The sequence below is a fragment of the Botryllus schlosseri genome, chromosome 11 (genome assembly GCF_051294905.1).
Source record: "Botryllus schlosseri isolate E-star chromosome 11, Bs_hap1, whole genome shotgun sequence".
NCBI classification, from domain to species: Eukaryota; Metazoa; Chordata; class Ascidiacea; order Stolidobranchia; family Styelidae; genus Botryllus; species Botryllus schlosseri.
In genome coordinates this window covers 12,489,144-12,504,791 of record NC_137246.1, presented here as the reverse complement: position 1 = coordinate 12,504,791, position 15,648 = coordinate 12,489,144, and the positions used below count along the sequence as shown (strand labels likewise).

The following is a 15,648-nucleotide window of genomic DNA, read 5'->3' as shown; positions in this document are numbered from 1 at the left end:
AAATCTTTGAGATATTTTAACCTTCCAATATATAAGTAACGCTTGGCGCAATTCAAAGTGACTTGAAATTTTCGTTTTCAAGATAAAAACCAGAAGATGCGTCAGTCGTCAATCCACAATTCCTTTCCTAACATTTATACTCGCGATTGTGGTGCATAGATAGCAAGCCAGCGGGGGTGTTCTGCTGCTACAATCACAAATTTCATACACAAGGTACATCACAAGAAATCAGTGATGGCACAGAGCACTATAAGCATTCTCCGCGGTGCGAAGTTCCCAGCAGCCAATTTTAACACGAGTGTGATGACCAGATGGGCCAGGAGGACTCTCCGCTGGAATGAGGTCTATTGCTATATATGGAATCAAAGCACGGCCGTGAATAACAAGGAAGTTGAACAGTGAACACCAGTGAATTAGGCTTACTGTACGGAATCAGTCGGTTATCTAGCTAGGGGTGTACAAGTTTCGAACAAGCGTTAAAAGGGTGGACCACGACGAAAAAGGTTGAAGAGTACGGTTCTATATTACCAGTTTCGGTCATGGCATAATTGTCAAGTTTGAGGTGACTAAATGCCATCTATTGGATTATCAAATTTCAAGCAATATTCTCAACACAATATACCCAAGAAAACATAATAGAAGGTTCCAATACTATGAACAATATATTGACAGATGGTTGGACACAAATTTCATTACACACCTCCTCGTTCATTGGCATTAATAAAAGCATTGTGCATGTGTGGGTTACAATAATTCACCTTTATCACTGTGTACTTGGAAGGCAAGGTGATTCAGAGAATTTTATTGATAAAGGCCTGATTAGAAGTAGAAGAAATGTCATGAAGAGCTTTATGCATCCCCATCTGATTGCAGCTCATGGCCAGTCGTACTTATACCAACTAGTCATACCAGCACACAAAATGACATACTCAGCGCTGTGGTATCTGTTAGGATGAGTCAACCACAGGCCAGCCTAGAACTCGCGGACTGCTATTCTTATCCCATACCAAACCATCGTGGTTTCCAGTAGGCATCTACCCGGTGGTTTAATCTTGGTCGCTTGTGCAGCCCATAAGCTCACACTGTGATCAACTATTGTCAAGCTTCCAGTGAGGATGGATACCACACAGATGATATAAGTACGCATGATAGCCTATACATAAACCAGTGTTATAGAATTATAAATGCTTTCAATATAGTTCAAAGTATCAAATATCAATGGAGGTTTCATATTTCAAAGGAAGCCTTTGGTCGATTATTCAAATCATAGTCTGTGTCATGACTCAACAACAGTTACAGTAGCTAGCTAGCTAGCTAGCTAGACATACGAGATCACTGAAAAAATCGTCAAATACATTTTACTAGCGTTAATGAAATAAAGTCGATTGGCTATAATGAGGAGAAAATGAAAATATCACAGATCAAATTCCACAGACTCTCCAGATTCTTCACACCACCTGGAAACTACCGTAATGGAAAAGCCATCCTGCATAACATTAACATTCCCAATCAGATTCACATCACTCAAACTCAACAATGACCTCTGAAATCACATCGATTCAACAAAAATACTCACAGATCCTCTTTACAAGGGTCTCCCCCTTCCGCTTTTTCGTGAGAGGAACATCCCTTGTTAAAAGGTTCGATTGTGACGTTCTCGGTGCCCTTGATTTCACAGCGACAGAACGGGCAAGTTGGAGAAGACGAGTTGTCCATTTCCTGTAACAAATGCCTTGTGATAGAATGACGCAAAGATATACCATAAATCCCCATCAGATCCCTAACAGGTCAAGTAAACCTACGAGGAAATGAAAAATTCAAAGCGTTTTTTTTTTCAAATTCAGCAGCTGTTAGACCTCCTATGAAATGAATGCCAAATGCTTAGACAGCATTCGACAACTTTTACAGATAATTCAAATTATATTATTGTTGTAAGAAATGAACGCTCGAAATGCAGACAGCTTTATTCTCAGCAATCCTACTGAAATAGTACAAATTTTACGCGATATATTCAGATCGCCGACTGTTTGAATTGCTTCTGGGTATTGGGTAATACATCTCAGTATGGATATATATTTGACAATCTAATATTGACAGGTGTTTATAGCAAGCCCATTTCGAATAATAAGAAATGAAATCAATTCTCGCGTACATATTCCGAGATCCCAGAACGATGCAGGCTTGCTTTCGCAAGTTGAAAACTCTTAAATATCACACACTGTCTGCCTACTCCATTAATCAATGGGTCAATGGGAACTCGCAATGAAAAAAAAAATCGGACAAACCATGAAATCATCTCATCACATAGTCAATGATCATTCAAACATTTACTCAGTGGACGTGTGGATTCAATTCATTAGAAACCTTGTGTCGAAATAACAAATAAAGAAGGGAAGATTCCATAAACATTTTTCTTTTATAACAGATGGATGCAATCTCGTAAATTACAACATAATCTATAATTATTTAATGTGCCTAGGTAAGTGCAGATGCCACATTCAAGTGTGAAACCCACTAGGCGCAACTGTATTATTCCTGATTTCACGCTGTGAAGATTGATATTAGCATCGCTGACATCTCCTACAGAGATAAAATCAGAATGAGGCTGCTGGCCCAAAGAACAGCAGGCATAAAAATATAACCAAAATCCCAGCAACCTGTATACAGAAATACCTCTACAGTCTATTCCTAGACTCTGAGAACAACAGAAAGTGTTCATCATCAGTAGAATCAGATGCTAACTCACTCACTAACGAACACAAACAACGAAATCCAAAACATTGACCCCAATTGTCAATAGTAAAAATTGATAAGAGATATCAATATGTAAGTCACTTTGAACAAATCTATGATAGGGTGGAAATCGAACAATACGGGATGGATAAGTTGCAAAGCGGCATAATTTCCATGACAATGTCCATGGTTAACATACGGAAGCTATATCATTATCCACTAAGACAATGCAAGTCAATATGCTGGAAAAACAATGCCAAAGAGCCATGGTGACTGGAACTGGAAGTGCATGAAGCAGTCAACCCATGTAAATATTTTGTTAAGTAGGCCTACTCAGTTCATGCAGAAACTCCTGGTTACCAGAGTGAGGTGGTAACCAGGAGTTTCCAAAACGTTTTTACGCAGAACCCCTCACCAATAATCCAAGTACCGGTACTAAACCCCCCATCTACAACCCAACATCAACAAAAAGTTGCTTATTGCTCACTTGGCTCACTTATCGCTTACTTGGTGATATAATTCGTAGGCACTGACTATGCTACGCGATATGTCAAAGTCACAACTCTGTAGAAATCTCAGGACAGACATATCAAGGAATAAAATTGTGCAAGTCAATTTCCTTCAAATGTCATTTTACTTCAAAATTCATAACTGTGTGTACAATAAGCCTCACTGGCAAAGAATAGTGTTCGTTACGATTAAACGGTTAGAAAACTCAATAAGGCAAGCCAATGGACATCTATGAAGAGAGTTGGTGATGATTTCAGATTGAACGACGTGATTAAATATTCATATATCTCTTCTTAGTGTACAAATATTAAATGATAGATATTCAACATTGATTTCTATAGTGCATACTGTGCCATTTTGCTCTCAACGCCCTCTCAATCGCTCACTACGTCGATAGCGCCCCCTCTGGAGCTGGTAACACCTCCATGGGTAGCTGGCACCAACTTTGGGAACCACTGAAATATAACGATCCCAAGTCGCAGTAATACCTGCCATGATTCCAGACACTGCTTGCACATCAGGTGACCACACGGTTCAATTCGGACATCCTTATTATTTTCAGCACAGATTTTGCAAAGCTGAAAGGTCGACCCCATCTCGCAGTAAAGTTCGTACTGCTCTTCGGTGACACGAATCGTTTCATTGTCGGCTTCCGCAACCAGCGACGAGAGTTCAGGATTGGCGGATCGACCGTCAGGAAAGAGATAGCTGCCGATAATGTCAAAATCAATAACGATATATACTGCGTCTATCTACACAAAGACGATCGATGACTAATCGTGTTACAAGCTAGTGCCAGGAAATGTTTTGTCAAGCAGTGTGCATATAGGCCGACCGACAAGCCTGAAATTAATAGGTTACTCACAATCCTTCCTTCTTGCCGTCGAGCAGTGCTTGGCAGAGTGACTTATTTTGAGGAATGGTTTGTAAGATTTGACCATCAAGCGTGACGTAGCCGACCGCCCATTGGCCCAGTCTGGTGCAGCTAAGCCGAAATATGTAACTGAAAAATAATTTGCGAAATGGTTTGAGTTTCGGCGTAGGTCTACAATAGAATCTGTCACTGGGTTTCATCGAGTGGAAGTGGCAAAATTCAACGGAAAGAAAAATAAATCATTGTTAATACCAGTGCAATACAGATTATGAAATTGAAAGCACAAATGCACTTGTCCAACATTTGACGGAATTGAAAGCATTTAAATAATTCCGAAAAGGTATAGGGGAATCAGTTTATTTACATAAAAATCAGAAGAGCTCAACTCCAAACGAAAAACAACTACTGCAGTTGCCACCATTCAACTTTGGCAGAGATATTCAACAACAGCGTATTCAGGAATATATTGACACTATTTATATCCAGGAGATAGGTGATCTACTTTACTGCCAGACAATCCATTTACAACCCACACAGGATAAATAACTTGAAGGATATTCAAGTTGCTAGACAGAGCCTTTTTGAGAAAGGCCACCCACTTGGATGAAAGAATACAGAAATCAATAACAAACCATAATTGCTACACATACACAACAAAAGGCCTAGCGTAGTTCAAATACATTACCATCAGGGCATGCACACATATTGGAGCAAGACTCTAGACAACAACACCAAGGATTCAACAAACATACAGAGAAATACATACAAGTGGATATCATACAATATTTTCACGTTAAAGGGTCAAAAAAACGCGGATGTATTTTATTCCCACAGAATAACGGATAAGATGATCCGACAAGGAGAATTGGCGAGCTGTTCTCATCAGGAAGTTGTAAAGCGCGATACAGTTCTGAGTAACATCACGTAGGCATCACAGTCCATTGGCCTGTGCCTCTTGTGATTACAGAGAAATGGCCCAATGATGAACTGGGACTATCAGACTTATGAGGTCAGCTTATCAAAACCTAAAAGTGAGAGTTTGAAAGAGTGGAGATAGAATTCGTAAATCCATCGGATCCACTTGGCAGTTGATTGCCAACCAAGCAAGTACCTATCGCAATGCCGAATGTCGATGCTCATGTCAAAACATAGACCAAGTGTGAAAGAATTAATTTACACGACTAATTTTGCATCTGCAAAAGAATCATTGTTCTCAACAGTGTTTTCTAATACATTGATTAAGATTTAGATAACCCAAATTAGGCATATAAGTCGAATACCTTCCAGGTTTTGTGATGTATTTTTGCAATCTCGCCCTGACTTCGTCATAAGTGAGAAACGCCATATATCCAGGGTGCGTGACAGCCAAAGTGTTCCAATTCCGCAGAAGCGTCGACCAAGGCTGCAGAGCACAAAAATTGTCAGATGGTTCACAGAGGTTCGCTAAGGAGCAATCCATGCAACAATGCTAACTGAGGTAGGCTACTCCCAAGAGACCAATCCAAGATGGCCAAATGCAAAGCTCAAAGGACAGGATCAAATAAACCACTACCAGTATTGATGTTATGCCAAATGCAATCCCACAGCCTGTTCAACTGAAGAAAAATTTTGCTGATAACCTCAACGAAATGTAACACAGATAGAATTAGAACGGGTTATAAATTTCGGAGTGTGAACAAAAGATTCATTGCCATTCCGTGTGTCTTGCCCACCCCATATATGAACTACTAGTCATAGTAAATAACCTCAACTCTAAAACATGGTAGTATGGTAAGCCTATAATTTTCCATAAAATGTAAGCAAGACCATAGCAAATCATACAAGTACCCAAACAACACGCTAGCCTCAGGGTGGGGACTTTACTATTTAAATAACACTGCAGACGAGAATGTGATCAAAATATAAACATAGTCACCAGATGAGACTATTGCCTCTTGTAGCTTACAATGGAATATCATAACACCATCAACCTACTGGTAGCCTACTTATTCGCAAATCAATCATTCACAAATCCAACATGAGGCTAATGCATTGGAAATCTAACCATGAAGCCAAACGTGTGTCACATCAACCCTAGTGACAGTGACTTCTCGAGTGCTATGTCTGTTGACAGAATCGTGCAAATGGGTTATTCAAGCTGCCGCTCGCAACTAATCAGTTTTCATTCTTGGGGCTATTGAATATTGCCTACACAACGCCACGTCTTTAGTACTAGTTTACATGGAAGCGACCAGTGTGTGAATAATCAAAAATTAAATTACAGCACGCGGTCTAGCTAGCATGTAGGCCTACTCGTTATTTATTTCTGTTTGTAGACCGAGATGAATGTTTGACTAAAGAACTAATTCCAAGTCGTTTCAACTTCTTCCTATCCTTTGATTGTACAACAATCTCATGGCATTTTCAACTGGTAATCAAATATTATTAATAGACAAAGGAACTGATACGTAAAAATACAATGGAATTGACAGAAAAATAGTCACTGACACCGAGAAAAAATGGCATGACTGAGTATTATACATGTGCACTAGTTGGCTGTACCAGTATCAGGCGACCCATTTCCTAGCATACCTGGAACAATCTTGTGAAAACGTCAAACTCGAAATTTGAAATATAGTCATTGCAAACAAGATCGATAGTTGATTTCAGTGCGATGGCTTCAAGACCGGAAGATATTGGATGGACTTTGTGGAGTTCCTGCAGAAACTCTTTCCATGATACAATGGTTCTGGAACGACAAGCAAAATGTACCATAAGGTATCAAAGTACCATGTCAGTGTCTAAATGGCAAAATCGAGTAGGCCTACCTGATCCAACTTGACACACGACCGAAGTCAAACCAGGTGTCAGACAATCATAATTTAACATTGACAACCAAGAAGTATGCCTCAGTTTTGCAGCACAGCAATGTGGTTACCGTATGCATATTTTGTCAAAGTTGGATGTGTCGAACTCCCAAGTTGTAACAGAGGCGTACGGACATTATTATGGACCATGGACATTACACCATGTTAATTATTGAGATGTTTCTACCTGTTTTCGAACGTTGTCTTCCAGAAATCGGCCGCATCTGACTTAGTTATACGGTAGGATTCGCCAACAAATTTGCCATCTGGAAATTCCGCTTTCAGTTCCGCGAGCATGTGACTGAATATCAACGATAGCTTTGTCAAGCCCCTTCGATAGTAGGAGCTCTCATCAAACATTTTGTCACGTCCGTCTTTGAATAGTTTGTTAGCCTGCAACGAAAATAATGACATGGGCAAGTCTGACGCATCAGCATTCAGCTACTTCTGGTAAACAAAATTCAGCAAGAGCTCCTGGGTCTGATATTACTACAGAGATTGATTGATTGATTATGCTACTTATTCTATATCAGACTTGATGGCGCGTTAATGTTTCAAGATTACAGCATTTTAAATTAAAAACAACTATTCAGATTATGGAAAGATCATAGAACCACAGCATTTTCGGTAGCAAATCCTCACAATATGATGTATTTCACAGGTTTAGTTGTTGAGAAATGCACTTCCTACGAGTTAGTTTATGGCTTGAATGCCTAATTTTAAATAATAATTTAATGTCTCATGATTGGCGTGGACTAAAATCAACAAAGCATGGTATCTGAATAGGCTAGTCACAGAACTAGTATTATTAACGAAAAAGAACCTCTTATTGTGAACGAACCCGTATTGGATTCTCTCTCTTACAGCATCCTAAGCCATTATCAAATACTGCAAGTGCTGCATTTATAACTACAGAAGAATAACTAGGCTATAGGCCTATTGCGATGTAATAAATTCCAAGTCCTTCTGCAGCAATCACTAGTTCTCAACCAATGTAAGTTGATTTCCATTCAAGTAAATGAGAAAGGGACTGTTACCTTGTACAATGTTTGAAATCATTAGTTTAGCCTACAGTGTATAATGAATAGTTTCAAGGCTGGTCAGGCAGTGTAAACCATGCATACCATACAAAAGGGCCTTAAATTCACCACACAGTCCGGAAGAAACACCACGAATGGATAGAGACGTCAAAGTTCCAGTACTATGTAGGTAGCTCTAGTCATATCTTACAACTTCCTTGTTTCGTCTTGACACAAAACTTCGTACCATTTTGTACTGTGGGCTAACAAAACTCACATCGGAGTTAATCCATGAAAATAATATATACATAATATATATATACATATACCAAGCAAAGTAAGAGCACTAGTTTCATCAGCCGCAAACGACACAAAGTCAGACCTTATTGATAGCACCAAGCAGCATTCATTCATTCCCAATCTAAATTTGCATCTCATTTGCTGAAGAAAAATCCGATTAGTTGCAGGCTGTTTTGCATTAGCGCACACTGCATCCCACACTATCTATCTCTATAGGTATAGAATTAATGAAATCAGCCATAATATGTACAGTTCAGAAAATTATTAGCCTAATGAATGAATGAATTTATTTTATCACACCAGGTACGGTGTACCATATGTGTAGTGTAGGCCTAGATAAATTGTCGGTGATAGACTACTGTCTTACTACGTTGAATTAATATCAAGTCTAATAACACCCATGAGCATTACGCACACCTGGTAGAGATCGTTAAGTAGCAGCCATTAGACCTCGCTCTACAGAATTTTGACGGTATGACCAGTGTCACATCAAGTGCAAGGCGAAAAACTTGCTTTTTGGTTATATTCGTAATAATGGGTTGTAGACTATAGTACTATAAATTCAGGATGCGGGTGTATTACTAAATCGAATGATGAGCTATCAGCCCCAAGGACCAAGGTTAAACAGGACTCAGGAGGACTACTTGTATTCCAGAACGAGCAGTTTATAGACATCAATGTAACCATATCGCACCTTATTCACTTAACAACACAAACAATACAGATATACATAGAAACTGTAAAACTATCATTATTACAAGTACGAGTAGTAGGTTACAAGTATTACAAGAATATGGATAGTACTTCGACTAATCGATCCACACAGGGTACAAGGTTTTAATCCTAGTAAGACAAGGAATCTCTGGTACATACAATCAAATTCATTCGCTAACAATGGCAAAAAGTTATTAACACCAGTACTCTTTTCGGTAAAGAGTACTTTGATGTTTAGGTAGAGAAACACTGGGAAGATTTCTCAGTATCAGCATAAGATACAACAAAAGCTGGACATGTTAGTTTCAGGGAAGAAATTTGAGACTGCACTCCCTGTACCGGATTTCCTAAGGAGAAACTAACATATCACATTGCAGATTTCCCACAATTACATAGTGTACATCTGTACAATACTGGAAACCAAGTGAAATGGGGTCATTCAATAGGCCTACTCACACGTACCTGTCCTGTCCTGTAGCCACAGGTTAAGCTTGTTACACACCACTGAGCATCAGATGGAGTTTTTTATTCTCATGGTTACTATGAAGCCATGACATTTAGTAAAAAAATTGTTCATAAAAAAAAACATAGCAATGATAGAAGTTTGGTCAGGTAACGAAAACGTCAATATGAAATAAAATATAGTCCTGTTATTTAATATATTCCATAACAGCTTTTATGAAGAACCGCGCACCGAATACAAACAGTTCGTGAAATCTAATTTCTTACCTGCTTACATTTCTTCATTAGGTTATCAAGAAATATCCGAAAGTATTCGCAATCATTCAATGTTGGCAAATTGCTTTCATACCTGTATGAATAACGAGGGAAAAATGAACGGATAAAATGCATAATTTTATACATACGGTAGCCTATATAATATCAAAAGTTCACTGCCGTAAATATTTAGTATATTTTTATCAGCGAATACATATCGAAATCGCAGATACCAACGGTTACAACATGAAATAATAGACTTACTTTTGCAAAATCAGCCGAAGCTGTGTGTAGGTATCGGGCAGAATGTCTAATATATATGGCGGACTGTTTTTCAGATTCATTTTTGGCTGTTGGCAGAATTTCGCAACCTGTAAAAACATAAATTTAAGGATTACACTATATTGCAACATGAATGATGTTGAGCAAAATTTCAGAATTCTAGTGTATACTTGCTGCACCACTAAAATTCTTTTCTTGAATACAAAGCATATGCGGTATCATGGCAGTGGAATCACAGTCGCATATGCCCTTTTTTTGACATATTGGGAAAATCAAGTTTTTGTAAGGTTTTCATTTTAGCTCAGCCGTATCTTGGCCATGGCTTTGTTTTGCATATTGTGTCGAAGTCAAATATAACCACGAACAAGATACGGACAAAAGAAAAGAAAAATCATACAAAAATTTGATTTTGCCACAATGTATCTCTTGGGAAATCACACGAAACAGCACAGTCAATTTTTACTCAATTATTTCCACCAAAAAGTATGCGGATGATATCAAAAAATATAAATGGCCAACTAAACTCATTACTATGATACCATGATGACCATGATAAATCTTATAGAAAATCTATATTGCTATTATTCAATTGAACAGTATATTCATATTGAAATGAAACCGGATATTTTTGGCTGACACTCGTGAGGGGTAATCGTCAGCAACTAGTTCCCTACTAGTACCCCTGACGAGTGTCAGCCGAAATATTCGGGTTCACTTCAATATGAATATACATTATACTATTCAATTGTATATTGAAATTCTGTACCTCCAAGAAGTTATTGCTATTATTGCATCTGCATACTTTATACATACATTACATAATTGGTGTACTTTAATCTTAGGCAGTTAGTAGTTTTTACTGCAGCTAAGCAACGGCCTACAGGTATTTAGCTACTTTAATCTAATACTATACTTATACTTAAATTCAAAGATAATGGGTTAACAGCCATCCAAAATGCACCTTGAAGATTTGATGTTTGATTTCAAGCATTTATCCAAGACAATAGTGGATTTTAAAATAATTGCCAACACCAAATTCCAAACAACAACAGTTAGCCAACTACAGTGAAAATTTTATATTTGAATTTCCAATGTCCCACTTCTACTAAAACCAAGATTAAGGCTATATCGGATATTTTAAATCACGCAGCTGTGATTGGAACAGTGCCCAGAAAATCTCTTGTTTATCATGATGAATATCAATTCATAAAACAATATTCGATCCAGACTTTGGTAAACATGCCAATGCCTCATTTACTTGCTTACCATTAATATACAAATTGATGCAAATTTATTAGGTTAAATACTGCAATGGGCAGCTGACATAAAATAGAGCAATAATTCAAAATATACAGTACTAAAATTGCCCAGCGGTTAGTGAGAAACTTTTGTGGTTACTTACATTTAGAATAACAATTGACACACATTGCACAGACTGCACAACAATATGGGCTTGAGCATAAGTAAAAAACCACTGGCCAAACTAATTCAGAAACAAATTTGATCAGCAATAGTACTATGATCTATATATCCACAAAAACAATATACTTGGCTATGAATGATGATAACCTTTTCTACATGGCCAGTGGCCGCTTGACGATGAGCTAGCTGTTGCTATAATACTAAAACAATAAATAATTGCTACTAACGATTTCATGAATTGACTATTGAACTGTAGGTTGCTATAAAGTTTATTTGGATTGAACTGTAGGTTGCTACAAAGTTTATTTGGTGAAATAGAGTCAAAAATGCAATTATAGGTTGATGAAATAATATAGGCTATATATCATGCATTTCTGAAGCATTTATCCAATCTTCCCTATTATTATATGTCCATAACTATATTGATAATTTTCTATATATTAATGCTGAATTGTTAAAGGTAAAAGAGCAGACATGGACCGTTTGAGATGGCAAGCTCACATTTCAAAACTTATGCCCAAACCAATTATAGGCAACATCGAAGGCCCAGATTATATAGTAATCCCGAGCCGAGCTGTTGTGTTGTGAATTAACACCAGCCACTTGCAGATAGCTCAAGTATTCTTGGAAAAGCTAATCATTCTTGCTTTATATCTGCTCAAACAGGGAGTGTGGTGTGGTATGGTTGACTGAAGCCCTAACTTGTTCCTAGTAGGCCAATTCAGTAACTTGCTTCCAATACTTACCAATTCCAAATAATGCAGATTAATTGGATAGCAGTACAGATAGCCTATATTCAGTCCAGCCAAATGACCCGACATTGTCCGTGAATTGCATATGACCAGATATCAGTTTATTATGCCAAGCATTGGTCAACCATGTTACGTCATAATTGTGAGATTGTTACTCTTGGTAGGATAAACCAAAATTCAATGAGATTATGATTGCTAAGTGCTCAATTGAAGCATGTAATTTAAGGAAAGTCACAATAGCCAACACATAAAACTTTAAAAGACATCACATATTTGTTACTGCAGTGTAATTTGGCAACATGAACAACTGAATTCAGTTCCACATTACCATTGCAGATATTAGAGACGTATCAAAACAGAGCATTGTGTGATATTGTGAATGTTTAGTGCATTTAACCATAACCACATAGTTTCTGAGATATCTCAAACTTCAACTCGTCTCCAGCTCTTTATGACATATTTATGTATGTAGCAATACAATATGATAGACATCTTTAGCGAAAGGACTTTGAACTGTCTACCAAATATGTTGTGTATTATCTTCAAATTGTGGTATTCCTCGGCAGGCACATTTTGAACATCTGATCACAGCACTGTCACACATGGCAAATGTGTGATTCATAAATTCTTACTGACCAGTTCCAGGTAACGCAAAAACAGCTCTGAGTGGCGGTTCTGATAATGCCAAACATGATTCATCATAAATTCTATAAGGACATTGCAATGATGATACTATTCTCATGTACAGGAAGTTCAATGCCAGCCAAGTGATTTTTTCGGGTCTCCAAAGCTCATGAGCGAAAGCCACACAGCTAAGTATCACACTACTAGATGAATTTGACTAGTCATCAACATTCCGACAACAATTACCTTTACAGGAGACTATTTGGCAGTAAACCTAATCTTCAGCTGTGAAAAGCAATAAATAACATCAGTGGAGATGGCAATGGGAACCAGTTCTATACGACAGAGAGGTCCCAGGATAGGTAGCTTACAGAAGTCATACAATCAGAAATTTGGTGTCCAAGTGTCTGAGTGGGAAGTCAGCAATGCATCACACAAGTTGTTAATATGAGTCAAGAATTTAAAATTCACAAAAGAGTCAACAGAGTCGTACCACACTACCAATACTAGTAACAATTTATCTAGGTCTAAACCAGCTTGGCTCATAGCTCAAAGAAGAGAGATGTACCAATAAAAAGTTGAGGCAAATGATCAACTTTGACACAGATAGGCCCCAATCAGGCTGTTCTTCACGTATGACAACCATATAAACTCATAACAATAGATTTACTCCATTATAATAGAGTACTTATAGTCTTCTACGTGAATGACATTCAGCAACACATCCAAAGGTTCGAAGTATAGAAATAAGACACACTATACAAACCCAGAGGATCAGTAGCTGCTTTGATACAAATATGCACTTCTGTAATCTGTAAACGTACCACCCGCCTCATAGATCAAAGTTTTGTGATGAAGCAAAGCAAGGCATTAATAAATGAAATAAAGTGTGTGCATGTGCACATAAGAACGCATTCCCCGATTTCCAAGCAAAATTTTGGTAATATGATGCAGGGAATTTCCCAGAATAAATGAAGGTAAAAAACAAGAAAATTCAGGAAGGGATGAGTTTCTAAAATGCATTACCATTGAAGACAATAGGTCAGATCGATATCTCTGACTAGCAAATCTCCAAAAGAAAGCCAATTGTGTGAAGCAGAGAAATTGGGAAGGCAGATAACGAACGAATGACACTATTGGAACCACTTCAGTAGGCAGTTTAACAGGAAAACAACAAATTACAATTATAGCAACTGTTTTACAGCAATTGGATTGAAGATATCAACTTACCCTGTATAGTTTATAGTTTATACATATACATAGTGTCTTGGATCATTCACAATGGCATCATATGAATTACACAGTTAAGTCGAAAAATTAGACCAAATAAATCTGTTTAAGTTGGCGCTTAGGGGTTGTATTAGTATCGCAATAATTATGTTGACTTCCTGGTACATGAATTGATTAAGTCTGCATTGCCAATATATCAATATCAACGTCATTAAAGTTACCAACCTTATCCATCCACTTTGATGCTTTTTCAATCGCCTTTTTATCAATGACTGCCTTTGGCTGAGGAGTGACAGCATCATGAATCCTGATATAAAATGAAAAGGATGTATCATAGGCCAATCTTCCCTTGTGAAAACACTTCATAGGTGGGAAAATGTAAGACTTGTCAATTTTATGAGTGAAGCAATTAATGTCAAGAATTTTTTTTTAAATATTCTCAGAAGCGTAAGAAAATTACAAACTGAAAAGGGCATAGACTTGCACAGTAAGCTAATTCATTCCACTGCCTTTATTACTCACCCTCTCAAATGATTCAAAAAATTTCTGGTGGTATTTTTACTTCCACTTTGTTGGTTATGTCGAGGCTCCATCTTCTGCTTTTATAAATCCCTCGGAAAATATATTAAAAGTAATCCAATGGTTCACATCCTCCACGTGTCGCTTTGTATGTGAATGCAACTTTTCTGTGCGGCAGTAAATTAAGTTTACAGGATTGTCAATGGCTCAAATCATAGCTATAATAAGCATGTGGCTGACAATTTATAGTATCTGTATAGAGAAGAGAGGCACATTATATGGTTTCTGTTGCAAGACATCTGGCAAAAATAGCATCACACTACCCGGTATATATAGAGAATGCCCAAGATTTCAACAAAATCAAACACTAATGATCGGTTAAACTTTCCACATCAGTTAAATATTTACTCAAGTACACTACAATCTTATCTCAGTAAAGCAATAAAGTGAAACTACCCAACATTTGCCTGCAGAGTTAGTAATGTAGGCCTTATCGTTAAACTATGTTTGCATCCGACCTGTATCGTACCATAGTCGAAGGAAGGGGGTGATAATCTGCTCTCTGTAGCCCCATTCAAAGAGAATGCAGCCCATCTGTCAATTCACACACTTTTTACAGCAACATAATGGCAGATAAAATGAATTCAATCAAAAGAGAGACTATATCATTCAAATGCATTGGTGGCAAAATGCATTGGTGGCAAATTAAACTTTTATCTTATTCGCACTCAATATCCTATGCCAGTAAAGATAGATGCTGGCACGCTAATATGGAACACATTGAAAGCCCGATTACATGACCACACACCGATGTGCAACGCAGCGATACAATCACAGAGTAAATTCCTATGATCACCCAGTCAGACATACCACCCAGTAATAAAAAAAATTGATAGAAAGTAAATAAACTGATGACAACCAAGAAACGAACAAAACTAAAAAGTGATAATGGATTTTCCAATAGATAAGAGAGTAGGCCTAAGTGTCAATATTATTGCTGGGTCAGAAAACATTTTCAACAAAGGCAAACTTCGGCAGGGCAACCAAGGGAACACTTCGCACTGCAGTAGCTCGCAATCTCGCATGTAGGGTTACAATTACGTCTT

General features: G+C 37.7%; 1 protein-coding gene and 1 long non-coding RNA gene across 2 annotated transcripts in view; both read right to left on the bottom strand.

Moving 5' to 3' along the window:
• The window catches only part of LOC145450802 (uncharacterized), a 30,627-nt gene extending 15,198 nt beyond the window's left edge, over nucleotides 1-15,429 (bottom strand). The window contains exons 1-10 of the mRNA XM_080329308.1: nucleotides 14,546-15,429; nucleotides 14,249-14,330; nucleotides 9,978-10,084; nucleotides 9,726-9,807; nucleotides 7,151-7,356; nucleotides 6,689-6,845; nucleotides 5,398-5,519; nucleotides 4,109-4,246; nucleotides 3,732-3,951; nucleotides 1,577-1,719 (exon numbers count right to left, since the gene is read on the bottom strand). Coding sequence (XP_080185434.1) covers nucleotides 1,577-1,719; nucleotides 3,732-3,951; nucleotides 4,109-4,246; nucleotides 5,398-5,519; nucleotides 6,689-6,845; nucleotides 7,151-7,356; nucleotides 9,726-9,807; nucleotides 9,978-10,084; nucleotides 14,249-14,330; nucleotides 14,546-14,616 — 1,328 coding nt within the window. The 5' untranslated portion in view covers nucleotides 14,617-15,429. The remainder of the gene's footprint in view (nucleotides 1-1,576; nucleotides 1,720-3,731; nucleotides 3,952-4,108; nucleotides 4,247-5,397; nucleotides 5,520-6,688; nucleotides 6,846-7,150; nucleotides 7,357-9,725; nucleotides 9,808-9,977; nucleotides 10,085-14,248; nucleotides 14,331-14,545) is intronic.
• On the bottom strand, nucleotides 885-1,570 carry LOC145450803 (uncharacterized). The gene is made up of 2 exons (XR_013918591.1): nucleotides 1,008-1,570; nucleotides 885-973 (listed from the first exon to the last, which is right to left on the bottom strand). It is a non-coding gene; the product is annotated as an uncharacterized LOC145450803 (long non-coding RNA).
• Nucleotides 15,430-15,648: the final 219 nt, after the last annotated feature.